The sequence below is a fragment of the Poecilia formosa genome, unplaced genomic scaffold (assembly GCF_000485575.1).
Source record: "Poecilia formosa unplaced genomic scaffold, Poecilia_formosa-5.1.2 Scaffold184, whole genome shotgun sequence".
Classification (NCBI taxonomy): domain Eukaryota; kingdom Metazoa; phylum Chordata; class Actinopteri; order Cyprinodontiformes; family Poeciliidae; genus Poecilia; species Poecilia formosa.
In genome coordinates, this window is record NW_006800123.1 from 532,409 (window position 1) to 556,512 (window position 24,104).

The 24,104-nt window shown below is 37.8% G+C and overlaps 1 protein-coding gene across 1 annotated transcript in view; it reads left to right on the forward strand.

Moving 5' to 3' along the window:
- Positions 1–1,302: 1,302 nt before the first annotated feature.
- Positions 1,303–24,104, forward strand: part of tmx3b (thioredoxin related transmembrane protein 3b) — a 44,433-nt gene continuing 21,631 nt past the window's right edge. The window contains exons 1-10 of the mRNA XM_007565951.2: positions 1,303–1,411; positions 1,651–1,708; positions 2,757–2,796; positions 4,269–4,392; positions 4,536–4,581; positions 9,907–9,987; positions 10,423–10,522; positions 10,683–10,760; positions 11,518–11,584; positions 21,058–21,156. Of these exons, the coding sequence (XP_007566013.2) occupies positions 1,318–1,411; positions 1,651–1,708; positions 2,757–2,796; positions 4,269–4,392; positions 4,536–4,581; positions 9,907–9,987; positions 10,423–10,522; positions 10,683–10,760; positions 11,518–11,584; positions 21,058–21,156 (787 nt within the window). The 5' untranslated portion in view covers positions 1,303–1,317. The remainder of the gene's footprint in view (positions 1,412–1,650; positions 1,709–2,756; positions 2,797–4,268; positions 4,393–4,535; positions 4,582–9,906; positions 9,988–10,422; positions 10,523–10,682; positions 10,761–11,517; positions 11,585–21,057; positions 21,157–24,104) is intronic.

The following is a 24,104-nucleotide window of genomic DNA, read 5'->3' on the forward strand; positions in this document are numbered from 1 at the left end:
ATTTTAGTCAGCTAGTTTAGAGGGACACCTTGTGGCCGATATCAGTAGTGACCTTCACTCTTATTTCCTTTTAAAAAAACATCTCAGAAGAGCATGTGGGGTGAAATAACTCAGAATACTGACGGTACAAATAGACCCACAAATAAGCACACCCCAAAACTACAATGACATTCATGTTTGCCTTTGTCTGTATTAGTACATTGCTAAATTGCAAACAAACAAACAAACAAACAAACAAACAAACAAACAAACAAACAAACAAACAAACAAACAAACAAACAAGAAACAGTGCACTAGAGCAAGAAAAGTAAATTATTATATAAAAAAGATAAAGATAAACATGCAATATGTTAACATGAATAAAAAATAAATAAATGACTTGGATATCCACAGTTCAGCGATCATTTTCTATCTTAATATTATTTAATATTTGAGGAATGAGAAATGTAACCAAAGTCAGAAAGTTAAAAGGGTACAACAACAACAACAACAACAACAACAACAACAACAACAACAACAACAACAACAACAACAACAAATACTAAAAGGACAATTAAATACAGTTTAGCTAGCTATGTAACAAACTAATAAAAATACTAGCCAATGGAATTTCCAAATTATATTACCACTAGTCCAAACGTTTTTTTCTTAAGTTAGATAAATTCAGTACAAAAATTACATGTATTATATATAACTGACAACAGATGCTCTATTGCTAATATATTATTAACATTTCATTAAATATACATAACAGTAAAGAAATGAAAATACAGAAATACTGAAGGAGTCATGAATAAAAAACATATTTAAAAACAAATGATCAGTTAATATAAAAATAAAGACATCTTACATTACTCATAATGGTATTCTATATTATTAATGATTTATGAAGTGTCTTCATCAAGACAATCAAGACAACTAACATGAAAAGTAAACATAAATGAACAAAAAATGTAAAAAGTTATGAACAAGGGTATTGTATTCATGTTCTAATATTTAATTCGCACCGTAATAAAAATCAGCTACTGTTGTACAATGAAAAGCGAAACAAAGCGAAGTAGAAAAATAGACTATTAAAATATATTATGATCTATTGCTGTTTGTTCTAATGTGTGAGTCTTTTTTCCCCCAGGGACCTGAAGATGTCCTAACATTTACACAGTATACGTGCTGTTCTTCTAATGTTTTATTCATTATCCACAATGATATTTTTCAACAAAAAACAAAACAAAACAAACAAACAAAACCAAACAAAAAAAATCCTGGAAAAAAAAAATCCTGACGTAAAGCTTTTTGGACTGCTGCGTAAATCTGCGCATGCGCATCGACCACAGCGTTAGCAGCAGCATTTCCTGCTTGCTCTTTCTACTTAAAGCAATGGCAAAAGTCAGGGCTTCCGTGATTTGTGGAGGTACGTTTACTTTCTTGCCTTTTGCACCCCCAACAGTTTAACACATACACTTTCATGTCCGGCGTTTAGAACGACGTCTGAAGCGGCTGCTATATTAACTTTGGCCCAGACTGAGGCACAGTTAGCCTGGGAGGGCGACAGTAGCTTTAGCTGGTGATGCTTCAGTCATTAGGGGCTCATAGTTGCAGGTTGTCTCTAATTTAAACATGCCAATTTTTTTCTGTCTTTCACTGTTGCAGTTCTGGCAGCTTTCTTGAGCTCAGCGGTGTTTGCTTTTGTTGAAGATCTCGATGAAACGTAAGTGATGCTTTTCTAAATTAAATTTCCAGCTACAATGTCTGATTGAAGCTTGACCATGTAATAGTGCAACTTCCTGAGTTTACAAACATGCTTTGTAAAACCATGTTTGTATGCATGGTTGGACAGTGATTGTTTAAGGTGTTAACACCTGAAAACGCGATACTTGTTAATGTAATGCATGACTTATATTGGCATTTTGGAAATTGGAATGCAAAATTTCTCTACATATTTTTCATTTAAATCGTACAAAAACAATTTTTTTCTTTTGTAAGCTTATTAAATAAAACCTTAAAAGTTTAAGATTTTATTTCTATATTCTTGATTCGGTGTTTGCATGAGCCAGTTACCGGTATCAAGATGCACCATAGTTTGAAAAAAAAAAGTATAATTTCAAAACTACAAAGATCCATAGCACTCCCACAGTTTAAAGTCCTTTAAATGAGAAGTAAGAGAAAGTAGCCAACCAGCATAGCCACAGATTTCTGCAGCTGTGTGGAGTTTAGAGTAATGTAGCAGTCCCCTCTGCCCCATCTGTTGCTGCCAGTTCAAAAGACCCACTACACGTTTCTGTTGGTTATGAAAGAGAAATGTGACTGTTTGGGAATCCCTCAGCTTACAAAATATACTAAAAGTTGTATGAGAAAACTAAAGCAATCACCTTTTCCCTCATTTATTAAGGTAGCAATACAGAGCAGAACAGCAAGACAGTAAAATATGCCGCATTGCAAACCTGCAATGCGACATGCATCTTTTATTTGAAAGATGTTTATCTCATAAACATAACAGATAAACATAACAAAAAGAAATGTTTCCACATTTAAAACTAATAATACATGAAAAGTTGCTTAATAAACAGTAGGAAAAATGACAGGTTCCAAGTTTTTAAATGAAGATAATTAGATTATGTTATAAATCTATATTTTCTTTTAAATACTTGTCTTGACACCACACACAGTATATCACTCAAATAGAGTTTTTTGGTGTCTTTAAATATCTGCTGAATCAGTATAACTTTGTTTTTTTTTCTTCTAATTTTCTGTGATAGATTTAAAGACACCAGGGCAAATGACATCTGGCTGGTTGACGTGAGTCTGACATTTAACACACATGCAAACACAAAGTGATTCACTGAATCCATTGAAGTGTGGTTAACTTTGGGTTGAGCACGCCGCTGCCCGGATCATCTCTTGTGGATGTGGTGGCTGCTGGGGAGGGTGTGCGCGCGCCGTCCTCTGTGTTGGTGATTAGTTAAGAAGTCAAGCATGCGGAGAAAAGCCCAGGGGGATTGGAGAGCTGTGGTGTTTGGGTCTGGGTCAAATCAGTGGCAAACGTGCCTTACCAGCTAGTTTGGTCTCCAGGAATAACTTCTGTTATTAGGGTTATTGGAACATTAGTGTTTGCATAAGCTGTTGCAACGTGGAAATATAAAACGTATAACACTGACCAGAGGCCCTAACCTGTATTTGAAGTTTTAGGGATGTATTCATTAGTTTTGAATCCAATATCTAAAGATTCAACACCAGCGTTAAACTAATGAAGTTGGCAGCAAATAGTACAATGCTTTGAGAAAGTGTTTGCCCCATTGCACATGTCTTCCGGTTTTGCCTTTATGCTACACTTAAGTGTTTAATATCATAAAACTGATTTTTGCTTTCAAAGATGGCATGAGTAAATATAAAAAGTGGTTTTCAAAGCCATTTTCTATGTATTAGAGGGGACAAAAACAAAGTCAATCCTTTCCCGCCTTCATTTACTAAACCATGAATTAACTATGTTTAGTTGGCAGACTGAGTTCAGCTTCACTAAGCACACCCAGGCCTGCTTGCTGCAAGTCCTGCAGAATCAAGAAATCCTTTAAATGTTACATATCTGACCGATTAATACAGTATTAACTGTTCTTAAGTGTCTTAAAGTTTCTGTTTAGTCTTGCAAAACCATTATTATGGCTTTTATACTTGAATAAAACACAATTGCAGCGATGTCCACAATTGGATAAAACACAGAACGATGTTGAGCCTTCCTCGGAGGGGGTGGCCTATCAAAATGACTCCTAGAACACATCCATGACTATCAGGAGGTTACAAAACCCCAAAAGCAAAATCTAAAGCACAGCAGGCCTTACTTGCCTCCACTGCTCATAATTCTACAACAAAACAGAGACTGGACAGAAACTCCATATGAGAGTTTCAGGGTGAAAGCAGAAAGGCTTGTCCCACTTTTCCTAAAAGCATCTTGAATTTTTGGAAAAACTTCTGTGGGCTTATGAAACAAAAGCTTTTGGAATCAAACCAAATAAATCACTTGCAAACACATTATGCTATATCTCAACATCAGTTATGCCCCTCTGACTTTAATAATACATGTCTTAATAGACTGTACAATAACACCACAAACAACCTGTAGACACACGGGGCGTTTTTTAGTCATTAGAAATGAATGAATCGGGACAATGAGGTGTGAACAGTGGCGCTTTAGATTTTTCTTTTGTATTTGAGAGTTGCAGCGTGAAATGCTTTTGTTTTCAGAGAGATAACTTTCCTCTTGTTCTATCTTCCAGTTCTACGCTCCGTGGTGCGGTTACTGCAAAAAACTCGAGCCGGTATGGTACGACGTGGGAGCAGAGCTGAAGAGATCGGGGTCACCGGTGCGTGTTGGGAAGATGGATGCCACTGCATACTCAGGTGAGTAAATCATTTTATAAATTACATTTAAGTAGATAAATATCCTTGCGAGACTAAATCAGATGGCTACCTCAAGATTTAAAAAGACAGTGGTCTAACTATTGTTTCTGGTGTAATGTGAGTGTTATTTTTATGAATTGCAGGAATGGCTTCAGAGTTTGGTGTTCGAGGCTATCCAACAATAAAGCTGTAAGTGTTTACCTTTGATTTTCTGGAAAATACTCACAGGGCTACTAGTGACAAGCATTACATGCAAAAATACTATTTAAAAGTTCCCATAATGCATCTGTTTTTGAAAAACTTTGCACACATCAGTTGTGCAGGGCTAGTTAAAAAAGATGCAGTAATTGTGGCCAATTTCCAATCCAGCTTTATCTATGAAGCATTTCAAAACATAATGCAGGACCAACTTCTAAAATAATATAACATATGCATCATTACAATTATAATCAGATTCTCTGTAGCATTTATTTATTATTAAGATTGTATTAAACAGACTTGAGCATTAATGTTAAACACAATCTAAATTAAGTAGTTTTCAGGTTAGGAAAACTACTTCCTGCTGTTCTGTTCATTACAGACAAACGACAGGATAACTAGTAGGTATGTTCAGGTTCTTGAGTTGTTTCTTAATGGCCAAGGTGTCTGTGCATCCTTAAAAAGTCTTAAATTTATGCTTCAAACAAGTCGAGCAAACTCAAGTCATTCTGGCATCTCTTTAGAATGACTTTAACTTTTACAAAGAATATGATGCAATAAGTTTTATGCTTTTTAAACTGACTTTTTGAAACCTTGTTATGCCTTTATACCAAAATTACTCATACTTAAGTTGTTGCAACTAACTGATGTTACTTTGATCAACTGTTGATTGGCAGGACAAATACCAAAATACTGTCATTTCTTTCTGTCAGTTTAAAACCTTTATATGCTCAACATGCAGTTATGATGTTATTCTCCTCCATTTTTGTTCCTTAACCTTTTTCTAATTTGTGTCATTATTAGAATCGTGTGTTGGCTCTGTTTATGCCTCGTCCCCTGAGAGCCAACCAGTGGGGATACCCTAAGATAACTAACCATATTCAGGAGGGGAAAATGTGTTGTTGTGTTTTCCTGGAGGCATAACTAAATGACAGGCTCTGTTCACACATTTTGCACTTGAATTTGATTACGTTTGGCTCTCCCAGATGCTGTCAGTTATATGTTAGAATATCTAATGCTCGGTTTTATTTTTCCAGCATTATTTACAGATATGCTCCATAATCCCTGGCTTCCTGTTGGTGCCATTTTCACTGATCCCGTCTGTTGTGAGAAACGATTTCTTGAATGACAAGTGACATCTTCCCCATTAAATCTCTGGCTCTATGTAGACGCCAGCTGCGTAACGGCAGAGCGCATGTTGACATGAGAATAAATGATCAGGGTCTCCTCCATGTGTTTGAAGCTGGGCCATTTATCAGTGGCGCTGCCATAATGGGCTTCCCATTTGGTTTCATCTGGTTCATTTGGGAAAGTGCCACAGGATCACGGCGGGGCTCTTGACATTAAACCTAGCAAGTGATGAAACAGGCATCGAATCGCACGAGATGCCTCCCTTGATGAGAGGAGACTTGATTTAGAGGCTGTTTGCCCCTGAGCTCATTAGGCCCTGTGGGCTGATGAAACCTTGGTGATCCTTAATGTGCTCTGCTTGGAACGGGAGATAATTAGGACAAAGGTTATTTTGTTTTTATTTTCTTTTTTGGTGCTATATTTTAGACTAACCTGACTTTTGATGTGTATGTTTTTTTTGTAGTAAGCCTGATTGGGACAATACTGACAACTGAAGCTGGATTTACTTAAGATGAATATTCATCAGGTTCTATGTTGATCATTTAAGTTCAAGTTATAATTCAAGACAACTTTGTGGCTAATAAACTGCACACAACACATCACTATAACATTTGCAAATAAATCCTCAGGGCTATGACATGTTAAAAAAAAATTACATTCTGCATCAATATTTTGCTTTCTTTCCTTCTGTTTAGCATGAACTATATTTTTTTGTTATTCACATTGCTCTTTGTTTATTGCAGAAGAGCCTTCTGCAATACATTAAGATTCACATTAAGATTCTCCTTACGTAGAAAATTAAAGTTGCTTTCGAAGTGAAAGCAGCACAACTGGATTTGTGCGTAGATTTACAGATGCGTTCATGCTTGGTTTAACATTTTTTTATGTGACCCAGATGAGAAGATGTAAGGGGCGAGGCCTGCGGCTTACAAAATGTTCAGATATAATACACACTATCGTATTCACTTTTGATGACTGTGGCTTTAAATGGACAGCATTGTAAAGCTGATCAGGCAATAAAATCCCAATTGGCTTGTTGAATATTTAACGTTACATTCTGGTGTAGTTTTTATTTTATTTATTTTATTTATTTTTTGCTCCAATGTGTAGGTAAAACATCTGGTCAAATACCAGGTCTACATGGAGCTGCATCGCTGTGTGTGCATGAGTCATGGCGTTGATGTTAACAGGGTGTGAAGAGGTGGGGGTGTTCTTTTCTGCCGCACATTTAAGCCCCGAATACCAGCTGAGCCTTACTGAAATTCTGTGGTACGTCAGAGTACTGATGCTGACTCTGTGCAGGCCCTAATGGCCTCTACCAGCATGGGCGGTTGGCATTATCACACCAACATGTTAATGAGGTCATTGGGTTTCAATGGCCTCCAGAGTCTCTCAGTGCCACGCTGCACCTTTGGGATCTGTCTGAAAGTGAGAGCCATGGCATTAACAGGCAGCTGACGAATCTGCAGCAACAGTTTTATGAATGTGGGAGGAATGTGTCAGGGTTTTTTATTCTTTATTGAATCTCATGCATAAAGTATTAGCCCTACTTTGTAAGTCTGTGTGTGTTACTCTAAAGCCTAAGTTGTATTAGGACATTTTATTCCGTTAAGCCACCAAGAATCTGAAATGCTGTCTAAATGCATCATTTTAAGCCTTCATGTAAAGGGTGGCCTAGCATAAATTTGTATTAATGTGCAGCCAAGATGTTATTTGCAAATTACTTATCAGTTTATGACCAAATCACATCAGGTTACTGTCTTTTTGTTGTATACATAGCACCATATTACAGAATAAGAACATTTCTCTGGGATGTACAACAGATTAGTGTTGATACCTCCCACAAATGGATGAAACCAAAAAATAGATGAAATGTAAAATTATAGTTTCACAAAGGAATATGTTACTAACCAGAATTGGACAATTTTTCCACTTGGTGGGATCTAACCACGAGAGGCGGAAATTTCTGCAACTTTCTGTATTTAGTGGAAACATTAAATACAGAAATGTAGGTTTCATGAAAAGTATGTTTATTACCTATTTAATGGTTGATATTTTGAAAAGGTATTTGCAGTCTGACAAGTGAGCATCAATGGAATGCATATTATAATTTATTGATGTTAAAAATAAAGTTGGAGGATGAAGGAAAAAACAGTTTTAAAGCTTTTAAGATCATTTTCTAAAACATGCTGAGACATGTCTGCTGTTCATTCAGGCTCTGTGTGAGAACAAGACTTTAAGGTGAGAACAGGAAGGGTGAAAAGTATTGTAAAGTTGTATTCTTATGAGCTTTCCACCTATGCATTTTATTGAAAATGCAGAAACCGGCAATGATTATTGAAAATTGTAGAGTTAAGGCAAAACTCTTATTGTTTGAGGAATACACTCACATAACACAGTTTTAACAATGTTACCTGGTAACTTTAGTAATTTCTAATAGGTGATGCCAACTCATAAATTGATAATTTGATTAATAAATTTGTGTCAGTTTAGTTTGACACTCTTGTTACTATGAAACTTGAGGATTTTTCCAGAAGGTTCTCAAATAAAAATTCAAAGCTGGCCGTTAATACGGATGTCTTTCTTGCATGCTTGTCCTGTCGACTCAGCCATTGCATAATACGTCCATTTCCCTTTCCTTCAGAAAGTCTTGGGTTCCTCTTGCATTATGTTCTGGGTCACTGTCCATTTGTGTCTGGCTGTGAAGTGTCACCCAAACAGTTTTGGAGCATTTGCCTGAGTTGGAGCAGATGGTTCATCCCTGAACAGCCAAGAATTAATCTGTCGTCTTCTGTCTTTTTAAAGAAAGTGTCTTGTGACCTGTTGTAACAGGAAGCCGTGTCTGTCTGTCTGATGTCTCATGCTGAAAGTGGATTAAATGAGTTTGTCTGAAACCTTTTAGCTGAGGAATATGTTGACATTTATCATATTTGTCTGAAAAATGCTGTTTTAGATCGAGTTTGAGTTATTAGAATGTTATTGTGGGTTTTTAATTTGATATCAATAACTATTTTTCTCCTTACCTTTTATGTTGTACATTTTTTTTTCTCTGGGATAATTACCCGGATACCCCTTAGTGAGTTTTCATCACTTAGCTGGATGTTGTGAGGTGTTTTTTCTTTTGTTTTTGTTTTTTTCATGGAGATGATGCCTTCATTATCTACTGTTGGTTTCTTTAATGTTGCTGAACTCATCAGTTTTCAGTGTAACAGCTAGTTAATTTGGCCACTGTTAATGGGCTCGCCGTCTCTTTGATGGGTTTGTTTTAAGTTTTGGACCCAACTCTCTAATATCATGGCAGCCTTTATTTCCAAGTACCTCTTAAATTTGGAATATGAAATAGCTCAAATTAAAGTGATGGATTTTGACCGTCTGATGGATTTGTGATGAGCTCCTACCAGGAATAGGAGTGATTTCAGGATTTTTCAGACACTGATGAGTATAGACAAAGAAAGTTGGAGAATTGAACATATGTCTTTCTAGACTGTCTAAATGTTCTTTCCTTTCTTTCTTCCTCTCTCCCTCTCTCTGTCCTTCCTTTCCATCTTCCTGGCTCATTTTTCTTCTCCTTTCCTCACACCCTCACATCCTTAACTTCCTTCTTGCTTCATTGTGCCTCTGCTTCTGTCTCTCCATCCTGGCTTCTAACTGTCCATCTCTCTTTCCTCCATTCCTTATTTTTGTCTGCCTTTCTTCTGTCCTTGCTTTATTCCTTCTATTTTTATTTCTTCCTTTCTAACTTCTATTTTTTCCTTCTTTCCTTGTCTTTTAATCTGTCCTTCCTTACCTGTGTCCCACCGTTACTCCTTTCTTGTTGTCCTTTTTTGTGTGGTCCCTTTTGTCTTTCATTTAATTCCTCTTTGTGTTATTCTTTTGTTCCTCAACAGTTACAGTTGCTTGAACCAAAAGTGAAGCTTTCCTGCAGTGGAAATACCTGTCATGAAAATTAAATTAATAGATCTTTTTTTTTTTTTTTTTGCATGATCATAAATTATTTAAAAGTCTTGGCTTTGAAATGTGTAGACGTTGGGTTTAGATAACAGCTAAAAGAGCTTTATAAGGATTCATGTGTGACAGTATGACTTTGTCTACATTACATCAGTATTACCTCCTAAAACTTGCTTCCAGTCATGTGAAAACCATAAACGGCTTTTCACCCCTGCTTTGTCTCTCTTTGTCGTGCAGGTTAAAGGGCGACCTTGCCTACAGCTACAAGGGACCCAGAACAAAAGACGATATTGTGGAGTTTGCCAACAGGGTGGCGGGGTGAGTCTCGGACCGAAACAATATGACATGCAGCTAAGAACTCAGCAGAACTTCCCCCTTTATTTTCCAAGTGCCACATGCTGTGCTAATGAAAGCTCATCCAAGCCTGCTTTATCAACACCGAACACAGTTGTTTCATAGCTCAGCGGATGCCTCTGATGCTCCACTTTAAGCCACTGCATAAAGCGAGCCCGACAGATTTTCTCCTCCTTCAGGGGAAATCAAACTCCATCCATGACAGAGGGGATGATCAAAAGCTTGGCCCCAGCTTGAGAGAGGGAAACGTTTTTTTCCTCTTAGCAAACCTCCACTAGGTGGAGCCATCAGTGTATAAATCAACAGCTTGACTTCCCTGAAAGTGCATGTTTTCGCTGTCTCCATTTGAGGTAACGACCCATCCAAATAAATCATATTTTGTGGTTTTTTTTCCTCCAGACCAGCCGTCCGGGCTCTTCCTAGCAAGCAGATGTTTGAACACATGTTGAAGAGACACGATGTTCTTTTTGTGTACGTCGGTGCAGAGTCTCCTTTGAAAGTAAGCACCACCCATGAAATGAGACGTTGTTTTTGTTCCAAGCCTTTTCAGAACAGACGGTGCTGAAAATGTAGACTGGATAAATAAAAATCACACTCATCTTGTTCCTTTATTACCGTTGAAAACAGTTAAAAGCTGATTTCTTTTTTTCTGTTTGCAGGAGAAGTACAATGATGCGGCGTCTGAACTTATTGTTTATACTTACTTCTTCTCAGCTTCAGAGGAAGCTTTGCCTGAGGTAAATCATTTGTTTGTGTATTTTCAGTTCAGTGAAAGGACCTTTGATACAATTTTGTTAGTGCTTTTTCTATGCTTCCTATAATTCTCTGCCAAAATCAGAATTTTCAGGCAAGCTTTTTAAAGATTGTGATCGTCCATAAAACTGCAATCGGTGCATCCTACTATATGAAGAGGAAAACTACCATGTTCATCATCCTGAACACACCACTACAACATTAAGACTTCAACTTTACAATAAGACATAGTCCAATTTAAAGCTTATTTATGTGTCAGAATTGCTCAGTATTTACAAAGTTTTTAATTCAGGGGGACAGAAAGCAAATGTAAGCCACACTTTTCAAACTTTACAGTTTATCATGTTGCTCTACTTTCTGTTGGTGTAAAACATGAAATCCCAAATAAATATCCTGAAGTTTGCAGCTGTAACATGACAAAAGGTGAAAAAGTTCCATGTGTATAAATGTCTAAAACTGTATGCACTTCACATATGCACAGAAAGTCTCACAGAAATTCTGAACTATCCCTTTAAAAGTGCTGTGAAAAGGCAGGTCTTTTGGTAAATGTAACAAAACGAGATGACGGTAAACCTCATAAATTGCTCCATGCTTTCTTTTAAATCATATTCTTTGACTTTTATTGTTTCCTGTAGTGTTTATGTTGCAGTTATTATGATTTATAAAGTTGTAGTCAAATCAGCTTCAAGTGATCTTTTAATGACAATGAAGTAACACCGGGTTTTGTTTTTTCCCCAACAGTCCGTGTCTTTGTCAGAGCTGCCCGCAGTCGTCGTCTTCAAGGATGGATCCCACTTTACTTATGATGGTAGGTATCTTGTTACTCTGGTCTTTGTCTAACACATTCTCCCTTGTCTTGTACTTTTCTTTCCCGCTGTTGTTCTATCATTTCCCTCACCGCACAAGCTTATGGTGTGCCCGGCTCATCATAAACCAGCCTGGGCTCTGCCCTCTATTATAGCCGTGTGGTTAGGCCAGGGATGTCACGGTGGTTTGTCTCTGGGCGGACTTGCATAGTGGGCCTCGCTGTTGGGGCCTGTTCTGAGTGGGCGTTGGAGACCGCGGTTTCAGAAAAAGAAACAAGCACCATGCTTGTTCGCTGTCTACACAGTTAAATAAAGCTGAGAACTGAACCGACACTGAAGCAACGACAAAATCCGAGCTGAACGGTTTGATTTCTCACAGACGGGCTTCCTAGGTAGTCAGAAATTTTCTGGAAAACTGTGGAGTTTGATCCCAGGTGTGGATATCAGTGGAAAAATACAGTAGAGAGTGGAAAATATGTGCATTTAAGAGACCTTATATTCCATCCATTCTAAGCTTCAAAGAAGTAGTTTAGGATAATCATGCTTAGTTTGGATAAGTAAACTAAAAATAAGATTCACTTCTATTAGTCATATTGATTCCATTTAATAATGACTTATATTGAACAGTGACACTTTAGCATTTATTCCTATTAATGTTAAAGTTTGTTAGCAAATTAAAACAACATTAAACTGACAGATCTCTCTCGTGGAAATAGGAAAAAGGAAAATAGTTTATGAGACACGGGTACCAATCAGTTTTTCAGAGTTGGAACACCGTACTGTGGTCCAGGTCTTGGGTCACCTAACAGCAAACTGGACTGGGTCTCAGCTCAGCCCACAGGGAATCTCAGCACACAGCTGCTGTTTGACCCAAAGGCCGTTCTGCTTGCAAGATATAGCCGCTCGCTCTTCTGGCCCAGATCATTGGATGGTTTCCCACTTTGGATAACGCTGGAGCCAAATAAGAGATGAAAAAACAAACTATTTAAGAAGTTGCTGAGTAATGTCGATCATTTTGAGGTTTTGAGGGAAAGTGAGAAAACGTGTCATTACAAAAATCTATCTACGGGAACAAAAAGGAGACGATACATAAAACTCTCTTCACAACTGAGTTCTCACGAGTTAATCAGGATTTGTCTGGTGTTCCCTCTGGATTCTGCATGTTTCTCTGTTTTACTTTTTATTTTTCTGAGTCATCTTTCAATCCGCTCTTGGGATCAGACAGCCAAGGATGGAAATTAGTCACCTGTGGCTTTGTTGTATTAAACAGCCAATAGGAAAAATATATTTTGTTACAACCTTGAAAAAGAGGAAACATGTAAGTAACTGCTTTTTCTGAGTCCAGCTTAGAAATAGACAGTGTTAATAAGATTTTTGAATGTTTAAGTTGATCAAATAAATCATTCAGATACTTTGACATGCATTACATTCAGTCAGTTACATTCTTTTGGGCTTATTAACTAAGCAAGGTCATGAAAATATGAATTGAAGATGCCATTGGCAAGAGATAAAAGATTGTGATCACTAACTGGAAGAGTAATGAAAAGAAGTATTTGTAGAGGACAGCTCAATGTGTTTGAAAGGTCAAATCTGAAGTGGACTCGGTCGCTACAGATTATGATTTCATGTGACCTTTCCTCCTTACTCTGTTCGTTTTCTTCTTCAAATCTGGATTCTGTACAAATATCTTCTAAAAATCATTGCTTACTTGGTTTTAAAATTCAAAAGTCAGCTAAAAGGAATGGAAAACTTCAGATTTAAATCTTAAGTATGGCAAAATGTGTAAGAACCATTCACAGATGTTAAGAGGAGCTGGAATTATTATAATGCTTAAGGGATTCACTGATCCCTAAGGAGATACCAGTTTCTGAAAAAATATTAAATTAAAACCTATTCATATACATATTTTTTTATTCTTAACCCTTTAAAGATTTGCATGGTTCCTTTGTGACATTCGTTGATGTGCTGGTCAGTCTTTTAAAGATAAATATTCTTACAAAAGGAAACAACCAGAAGATGAAAAATGTTTGCTCTCAAATATATTACACACACATTCATACAATAATCTAACATTATCAGTGACACACACTACAAGACACACACACTAGCTCTTGTTAAAAGGAATGTAGTTTCAAAAATGGCATTTTCAGTGCTTCCTAATGGGACATTTCTCTCAACACAGAAATGTCTGCTATTGTGTAGGTTTAAGGTTTGATTGATTGCAGTTTGAGAAATTCAAGCTGTATGTATCCAACAAAGCCAAACTAGCTTGAAAATAAAGAAACAAACATTACAAAATGTATTTAGAAACTCTTCCGATTTACGCTTTTCACCGCAGCAGTGTGAGTTTACCATGTTGCTTCATTATGCGTTGAACATCAACGCCGGATTCAACCTCGACGGGCAGCCTGAAGCGGAAGTGAAGAGCGTCGAGGCACAGTGCCAGTACGAACGGCCCCCAGTAGTGGCTGTTGGGAAGGTTGGGTACACGCCGCACGGCCCTCAGTAAAAAATCCATCTGCGTTGGGGTCTTGTAGCCCACACCCAACTGCTCCACCTGAGCGCTGCAGAACACGGGCTTGGTGCTCCAGAACCGCAGGAGCAGAGGCTCGCCGCAGCAGACGTTGACCACAAAAACGCCACTCTCAGGAGAGTCCTCCGGGACCCGGATGCAGAGGATGCGCGTGTCTGGCATCGCCATGGATGCGGCGGATTAAACCTGTCAAAGATGGAGCAGCCAAACTGGATGATAAAACGACCCACTGCGTGCTTCTCTTCTCCTCTGTTCTAATCTCTGAAAGTAAAAACACTTTTATTATCGAACATCACGGCTGCAGCTCGTTAAGCAGTCAATGACAGCAGAGAGAAATCCTTCTACTCCTCTCGTCCACTTCCAAGTCCTTGTTTTTGTTTCCTCTTCTGTAGCTCCACAGCATCTGTTTGTCTGCTTTGCTTTATTTCTCAGGCTTGTCTCGCTTAAATTGCTCTGACTTGATCCTTCATAAGAGAACTGATCCTAAATCATGTGATGTGGTTTTCTGTATCCCTCACTTTGCATGACGTTCTGTCAGAAAGTGTTTTATCAAATGTAATTTGGCTGAACTTCCGTGACGCGTTTGCATAGCTGTCCAGTTTTATTTCAGGCAGTGTGGATGTTGCATTGAAAAAGTTTTCCCACCTTTGAGACTTGCACATTTCTTTCAAACTGTGAACTGGGTGGAAATATGTGATATATGGTTTTTAAAAATTGTACAAGTAAAAATCTGAAGGTTGTAGTCTGCATACTGATTCCCTCTTACTCTGTTACCCCTAAATTAAATGCAGTACCACCAGTTCCTTTCAGAAGTAAGAAACATCACAGCATTAATCCATCCATCATCCGAAAATTTACTTCGATAAATCTGCTAAAACTGAGAGGCTGATCAAGGAGAGTATTGATTAGAAAAGCTGCCAATATGGCTACTGTAATCCGACCTTTACGCAAGACTTGCAAGAAGGGAACTCCTTAATTAAGTCATAAGACGACCTAATTAAGAACAGAAGTTTTTACAAACTTCTTTGTTTTGAGGTCACCTAGCTATTACTCACTTTGATACACAGTGAAGGATCGTGATGTGGGGATGCTCGTCTTCAGCAAGGACAGGGAAGCTGGTCCAGGTTGATGGGAATATACATAAAGTTAAATACTGGACAATCAGAACAAATCTTAAAAGGTCAAATATCATCTGAACTGTGACTGTAACACTAGAAACATGGCAGGAGCAGCATCATGCTGTGGGGATGCTTTCTTGAACCATCTTCCTTGACAAATGACTCTCCAGGTTGACTGGACTTGAACTAATTAAAAAACAAAAGGACAAAATGTGTTGGTCTGCCACAGACGTGAGTTGGACCTAAATAAAAGGAGGAAAAGAAGTTTGTGTTTAAAATGCAGAACAGTTGAAGGGATATGAACTGCTTGGCACAGCACTGAGTGGCTTTCATGTTCATCTCTTCATGAGCTGCATTGTTGTTTTGTTTTTTTTTATCTCTTGGCTTTAGAGGTTGGCTCTTCCTAGGATATGCAAACAATGTCTTCCCCTGGCAGTTCTTTTTTTTATTTTTTATTTTTTATTTTTTTTTATTTTTAGGTTTTGAGTTAGTTCAGATTCAAAAACGCTTGTTAGGAATTCACTGCTGCACCTCGGTGCTCTTACTGTGCAGGTCTGTGTTGTTTTAAAGAAGAGTTCCCACTGAGCAGAGACACGCTGCCCAAAAGCCAGCCCTCACTTTGTGTAACGTGATATTTGACACAGTGTTGTTTTAGCTTTGATTGCCGTTGCTGCACACTTCCCAAAACAGCAGCATCCCGCTTTTGAAGAACGCCATTAAAATATAGTCCGGCACTGAGCCTCATGCATATTTAACAACTAAAATCCTCAGTGCCGTGCTGCTGTGCTGGTGTAAGCTGTTACTGTGCTGCAGGCTCTCAGTAGTGTTGATCATTATGTGCGTGTGGATGAAGACACTGACTGACATGGTCTGTTTTATACAAAGACAGAAAAACATTATCTTTAGGATAGAAGTTGTTTTTGTCATTGCTTCTTTCACTAGATTGCCATATTCCAAGGGTTCCAACTCAGTCTGGAAAGTTTTGGAATCTGATTTCAGTACTTTTCAGGTTTGAATTGGTACAAAATAAAATGAGCATTGAAAAACTTGTTTTTCCACATTGTATGTTTTCTTTGTGTGAATGTTGTGCTACTTCTTCTACCTTTTTTCTTTAATCGCTCTTCCTTTTTGCCGTTTTTTGTTTCATCCCATGTCTTTCCTTAAGTCTTTTTTTCACTTTCTTGTGTCCTATTTTTTTCATTCTTTCTTGCTTTTGTCCTTTATTTTGTCCTATATTTCATCCTTCCCCTCATCCTTCCTTTTGTTCTTTCTTTGCTCCACATGTGAAATCTGCCAACTGTTCTTATGCAGGACTGAAAACCCTGGAAATTCTAGTCTGGAATTTTTTTTACATGGAAAATGTGTTTTACAACCCCAATTTACCCTTTTTACTACTCTCAGTTGCATCAGTGCTTTCTTCTAATCTGCATCAGTGGTTAATGGTTTGATGGTGTTGCACCTTTTAAGGAAATGTTCATGGATGTGGCTGCTTTGAGGTAGAACTTGTTTCACGGCTGCTGATTGGGTTCATTTAAAGTAGAGACTGAATAACGAGTCATAAAAATGACAGTGTTTAGATAAGCTAGACACAGCCAGTGTTTACCTCGGATTATTTGAATAGGGCCAACGTGCTGAAGTAAAAGCTAACAGATAACATTTTTACCTTTGCTTCTGTTTCTCTAGTTTAAATTAGGCTTAATGTGAATGAGTCAGTCCTTGTAAACAACAATGTTAAAATGCTACAGTGTTCTACGATTACAGTAAAAATGGAAAAAGCATTTAAAAATCCTTGCTTTCCTTCACTTAATGCTACAGATGACAACTGGTAAGAGTTCAGTTTTTTTTTATGCAGCTGACTGGTCATAGCTTACATATCACCCTCCACGTTTATTTGCATCTCTGGTAAAAGACATGATGTCACATAAATTCATTTTCTGCCTGATTTGAATGGCAGTTCTGCAGTATTTAATAGATTACGGCTGTGTGGAGGACAGTATCTAAGCAATATTGTTTCACAGTGCTCCACTTACAGTTTAACAGCCAACCAGACTGCGACAGATTCTTTGTATATCAAACCTCAACAACATGAGAGCCGGTGCTCTCCTATGCGGTGTTTACGCGCATGTTCACCATTTCAACACAGTTTGTGGAACTGTGTGAATTATTACTGTAATGGTCCAGTTATAAAGTTAATTATTCTCACCCTGAAATGTTGGATTATTGAACTGATAACCATCAGACCACTTGATCTCATAGTGAACTGAAAGGTGGCACTTAGTCTCAGCCTTTCCAGCCTGAGACTAAGTATTAAATCCATAACCATTAAGTTATAAATTATGATGCTGGGTTGTGAAATGTGTATGAAGTATTACAAAACAAACACAGGTCAACTTTTTTTATGAGGGAAAAAAAGGGACAATTTATTAAGGTGGTGTAACACAAAAGTAGCTCACCAGGTTTTGACACGGCATAACCCCATGAATTTCACACTATTGATTCCATCAGACAATCACTATTCACAACAGGAGCAACATGGAAAAAGCGACACACATTCTGTAAAGATGAGACAATAGTTGCTGTTTCAAAAAATAACTTTCAATTCAAGCATACATGGCATTTTATGAAACAGTTAGTTTCTCTCTTCCGGTTGTCCATATTCGTGGCCTTCGAAGAACCCGACTTCCGGAGACCGGGCCGTTTGACACATAAATGCAAACATTTTACAAGGACTTGCATAAATAACCAATGCTTAGCCTGGTGGGGACACAAGGAAAGCCTGGTGGCCCGCCAGGCTTATAATACACTGGGGGAAACCCTGAAACAGATTCACAGTGTATTTGGTGGGATGGAGGTTTCTACTCTTGATGTTTGATCTGAATTTTAGAACCTGGTGAAGACCAGATAATTTATTCATTAAATGCTATAATTAAGAGATTGTAGGATTAAAAGAGCCTTTCATTAGAAGCTATAACTGTTTAGTTCATCTATAGCATTACCTTGAAATCTCATGGTAATCCCTCTAATAGTTGGTGTCGTTTTTTATTCTCAGTCTTCTTATCCATCAGGTCTTGAGCGTCAGATCTCATTTCCTGCTCTCATTGTAATGTGTCTTAGTGCTTTATGGATGCGTGTCACATTATCTTATTCTCTGTAACGGAAGAAATCTTTTCATTTTTTACACTTTATGTTCAACCGTCTGTCTTTTCATCCTCATCAACCTTCTGTGTCTGTTAAAGTTCTCTTTGATGAAGCTACCTTCCCTCCTCTGCTTTTCTCCACTGTCATTCTGTTTCTTTCTATTTGCATAGACTCCCAGGTCTTTTCTACCATTAACCTTCATCCTTGAAATGTGTCAGCGCTCCCTCCTACCTCAGCTCCAAATTCCTGACACCAGATCATCCCCTCTCCACCCACTGTCTGTTTTTATTCCCCTTCCTGCCCCTCATTTCTCCATGTTGTCTCCCCACTGTGCGAACTCTTGGCTGACGGGCTCCTGTAGGGCAGCATGAAATTTCTGAGCCTCATGCCCCGAGAAGAGAGCGACTCTAATTTGATTCAAGGTGAAGCAAGTTGAGTCGTGTACAAGAGCTTCATCAGATGGTACAACCTTAAAAAGAACGCGGCCCCAAGCCCCCACCTTCTTTTCTCGATTCGCTCTCGCTCTGTTGCTTCTGGGGAAAAGTTGGGCAGCTGCATGCTGTCTATAAAGCCAAAGCATCTGTGGGAAGAAGTCTTTGGAATGTCTACCAGATCGACTGACTCAGCAGGCTTTTACAGCAACACTCCATTGCCTTCGCATAGCAGCAAGGCTCTGGGAGAAATGCATTCTAATGTAACTGTACGGCACAGCCTTGCACATTTAAAAGCGCGTTCAAGGGTTTTAAGTTGTCATGTTCGGTATTGTGCCCTCGGCTCCTTTGAGGCCCTGCAGCATGAGAATCATGTTAAAAATCATCAGTGTTCCTGTAGTTACTTAAGTGGCAGCGTAAAGGTCAGGATAACTTATTAACATGTCATATTAAGGTTCCGGCTACATTTGACAGTAATTATGTGCATCCTTTTGCTTTCCTCAGCTTTTTTAGTTTCTAAAATGCCTCACTGATCTTGTTCTATAACCCTCATACTGCCTCCAGATGTTTGTCTAGAAATGATATGTTTTTTTTTTTTTCTTTTTGTACATGACATGCATAAGATACAATGCCTTGCAAAAAAATATTGTCTTTGACCTTATATCCTTTGAATTATTTTCACATTTGGTGACATTTTGTCAGGTCATGACTGCAAAGCTTGCTATACTTTGAGATTTTACACGACGGACTATTACAAAGTAGCACATAGAAGAAAAAGAATGACATCAGATTTTTTAAGAGTTTTACAAGTAGAAATAAGATAAGTGTGGCATCCATTTGTATTCAGCAGCCCTGACTCAGAATTTTGTAGAACCATCTTCTGTTGCGATTACAGCTTCAAGTCTTAGTTGCACTATCATCTTTTCACATCTAGCGACAAAGACTTTCTTCTTTCAGGAATTGTTCAAGCTCATTGAGACTGTTCAGGTTTTGCCACATATTCTGAATTGGATTCAGGTGGGGACTCTGATTGGATCATTCTAACATAAATCCATTTCATCTAAACTATTCTATTGTGTGTGGATATATAGATGTATGTTTATGGTTGTGAACCTCCACCACTCAAGTCTTTTGCAGGATCTGACTTTTTTCCAGGATTGCCCTGTATTTTGGAATTATATTCCACAGAAAAATCAGGGACTAGATGCATCTGCAGAAACTGAACTGTAGATAGCTGTAAATTTTTAGTATGAAAGATGCTAATGAAGACGGGTGCGAAATTTACCTGGAGAGAAAAAAATAGATTTATGACAACTTGGGTTTGTTGTAATCAATATTGCCTTAACAAGATTCAGCTGTTATATAGTACTCGCATGTCTTACTCATATTGCACAGCACTAAACAATAGCTTTCTTCTTCCCTCTTTTTCTTCAAGATTAAATTTGCAATGTAAACAACTAATATTTGTTACTTTAATACTCATAATCCACATGAGCTGTGGATCTCTGTCATTCCTCCAAAACTAAAAAAATATTATAACCGTAGTTGAACTATATTTTATTTAGGGGCATCAGAGTATAACAAGAGCTGAAGACTCAACACATTTTGGCTTTTTAAAAACAGTTGAAAACTGTCATTTTCTTCACACTTCACAATTATGAACTGCTTTATGTTGGTCTTCCATATACAAATAATATTTCCACTTTGTTGGCTGTCAAAGTGGTTTGTTTACTTGTCCATAGTAGTGTATGCATTAAAAATAGTATGAAATAGTTTTTTCTTCCTTGCTTTTTGTGATTGACAAGCAGAACTGATGAGAGAATCGGGGCAGAATGGAAAATATTAATGTCAAATGGATAATTTAGTATTTTTGACAACCATTTATTTGATAAATAAAACATGTTTTGTTCATTCTACATAACTGTTGACAATCCACCCCGAGTAAAATATTCTCAACCCTGTTATTTTTTATCTGTTCACTTGTCATCTATCCGTCTAAAGTGCCGTTTATGACCCAGACCACTTCAGACTCCTCTGATCTTTGTTTACGTGCCCCGTGTCTGTGAATGCTCAGACAGTGTCTCGCTCTTTACCCCCCAAAGAGGTTACATGTTGTAAACATTGTGATCTTCTGACAGTCCAGCCATCAATACTTTGCTATGCTTTGCTTTTGATATCGACAGGTTGTGCGGTGAATCTCAATAAGCTGCTCTGTCCCTTTGTGTCTGAAAGATTCCCCCGCTGTATGTTTGCAGAGTATGAGGACGGCAGCCTGTCGTCGTGGGTGAACAGGGAGCGCTTCCAGGGTTACCTTCATATTGACGGCTTTACCTTGTATGAGCTTGGAGAAACAGGTAGCGTATTCCACTTGCAGACTTATTTCATTTTCATCTTTTTTGATCTAAAGAATGTTATTTTGCAGCAAAGAATATTGTTCCTTAACATCCACATGTAACTTTCCAAGAGATTTTCCAGCATAACCCCCAATTAAAAAAAAAAAAATGTCACTGTTATACACATAAATGTAGCAAATTGTAACATTTACAGAGTTAAATTTGAGATGTGTAGCGGCCATCCAGTTCTGTTTCATCACATACATTTGTGACTTTTAGTGATATATATGATTTACAATTTTTCAGATTTGGTTAAGTATTTGTCAGAAAATTTTCATAATTTTTATTTTAAGTTTTTTAACAATAATTCTGCATATATGTTTGAATTTATAGTTAGTTTTCTGTAATCCATAGAGGATTAATTAGAAAATAAAGGCTCAAATTAGGGCTGGACAATATTGTTTGAAAATAAAATCTACAATTTTCTCATACCAAATCTGATTTCTGATTTTAATTAAAAAAAATAAAAAATTATTGCTTCCCTTTCTGAAAAAGACATGACATAAGACAGAAAATATTTCCCAAAACTGCATTTTATTACAATCATCCCTTTGGTGAATTGATTTGAATTTGAAGTCCAAATAAATGTACATCTGTAGAAAAACACTTATCACCCTACCCAAGGCCTAGCATCTTATTTGACAACACTCTGAACAATGGAAATACAAGTGGATGGATGAAAAAATAAATCCAGTTATTCCAAAAATTAATCTTAAACAATCGCACACCCTTAGCTCAAATATATGGTATAGATCCCGAGCCACTCTTTATGCTGGAAGTAACAACAATTCAAGAAAACTAAAATAACTGGCAATTTTAAAAATTCAAACACCAAATATACTTCAATATGCATTAATACGCACAGTGGAAATCATTTTAGCGCTATGGTAGAAGCCAGCATCAGCAGTCATCCTTGTCTCCTTTCTTGGTGCCCAGAGCCAAGGAGCATATGAGAACTTCTTCCTGGAAATATACTTTAGTTATATTTTGACAATGTTTCTTTACCAGATGAAACGGAGCTCAAATTTTTTACAGACTCATTTTAATGCTTTATATTTTGCGCTGTAGCTGTGGTTTTTATTCTTTTATTTTGTTCTTTCATGCATGTAGCTCTTCTTTAATCTTTACAACCAAAGACGCTGGTAAACATTTCTAAACTGCATATTAAAACACAAGCATAAATCAAGCATGTCAGCAAAACGTTGTTATATAAAGAACGCCCTAATGTTTGACAGCCTCGCCCTCAAACGTGTCGCTTGCCATAGGGCAGCTTTAAAATTAAAAGTCAAACATCTTCTATCAGAAGCTTGTTCAGCTTCAATTGTACTCATGGAGCTATTTTTTGCTCAGTCTTTATGCCCTCCAGAAACAGCCAGATTTGTTATTCTTGTTCAAAAACCCCTTTCCTTGTAAAGGTAATTTAAGCTCAAATGTGAAATGCAAACTGCCTCTTAAACAGCGGTACATTGATACTCTGTGCAGTGCTTCTCTAATATTAGACGCAGTATTTTCTTCCTTTATGGGCTTTATTCTTACAGCATTAGACCAGCTGTGGTTTGATGGGTAAGTGGCTGGATTCCAACAAGGTGTGCGGTTTAATGCATGGATTTTCTATATGTTCACGTTTCCTAAGGCAAGAGAGTTAACCCTGATGTTGTCCCTAAATTACTTACTGGTGCAAAAATGTTGGAATAATCTGTACACTTCTCCACTTGGCTTTCATTCCTTTACATTTTACTTCCATTAAACTGAAATTTCTCAGACTTTGTAAGCTCTTTTCTTTATTTTAACGGCACACAATTTCATACTGAAAATATCCAGTACAGCATTGTCAACCTAAGTGGAACTAGGAGTGCAGTGCAATGTTTTGTTGGGCAACTTTTAAGTGACACCCAAACAAAACAGAGTGAACTCCCAGCTGTCTTTATGCTCTGATATTTGGAGAGATTAAGGTTTCTCACGCAGCTACAGAAAGAAAGGTTGAGCGACCATGTCATGGTGTGCATTTTTCAACAGCAGTAAGCCACACAGCTCGCTCTGCACTTAGCTGAATTGCTCACCTAAAACAACTTCAAACTAAATGTAAGCATCTCAGAAATGGAAGAAAAATCAACTTATGTCCAAATGCAGCAGGTTGTAGAATCCAATCAGACGATGTAGCATACAGTTCACTCCCTGAAGGGGCTTCTCCACTGGAGTGGCTTTGACCGGTTCTGACCCAGTCCAAATTCATCTCCATTTGGTTGCTTTACACGGTTCTTCCCCGTTTTCATATTTATTTCAGGAGTAGTACAAGCCGTGCCAGACAGCAGACTGAATTCAATGATTGTCTTATTTATGTCACTGCAAACTCCATACAACATTTCAACCACAAAAGTGGGCTGGCAGACATGTTGTCTACTGCCATAAAGCTGCACAACGTGGAGAAGCATAATTATGAATTTAATCTTGAGCACCGCCATGAGCACACGTGTCAACATTTGGAGTGGAATGATCGCGTTTCGCTGCCCTGCAAACAGGATGACAGTCAGAAACAAAACGGCGAGAAACTGCATCTCTAGTCGGCGGTCTGTTGGATGGAGCAGTCAGAACTACATCATATTAATTAGTTGTGATGTGCAGTTATTTCTTTGTTTTGAATTTTTCTTTTTAAATAAAGTTCATGTGTGGATTTTGCTTTACATATATTGACCTCATTACCTAAGTCTAAGACCTTGAGGTTCTCCATTGCCGAGTGTTGCTGCAAACCTCATTAGAATGTCGACCAAAGCTGCGACGCGCTACCCGCCGCCCAAATTCCTGCCTTAATTCACACCCACAATACAGAGGAACAAACTGTACCGTTTTGGCTGTGATTAATCACCTTTGGTAGAACCAAACCAGACATTAACCAGTTAGAAGGAGACATG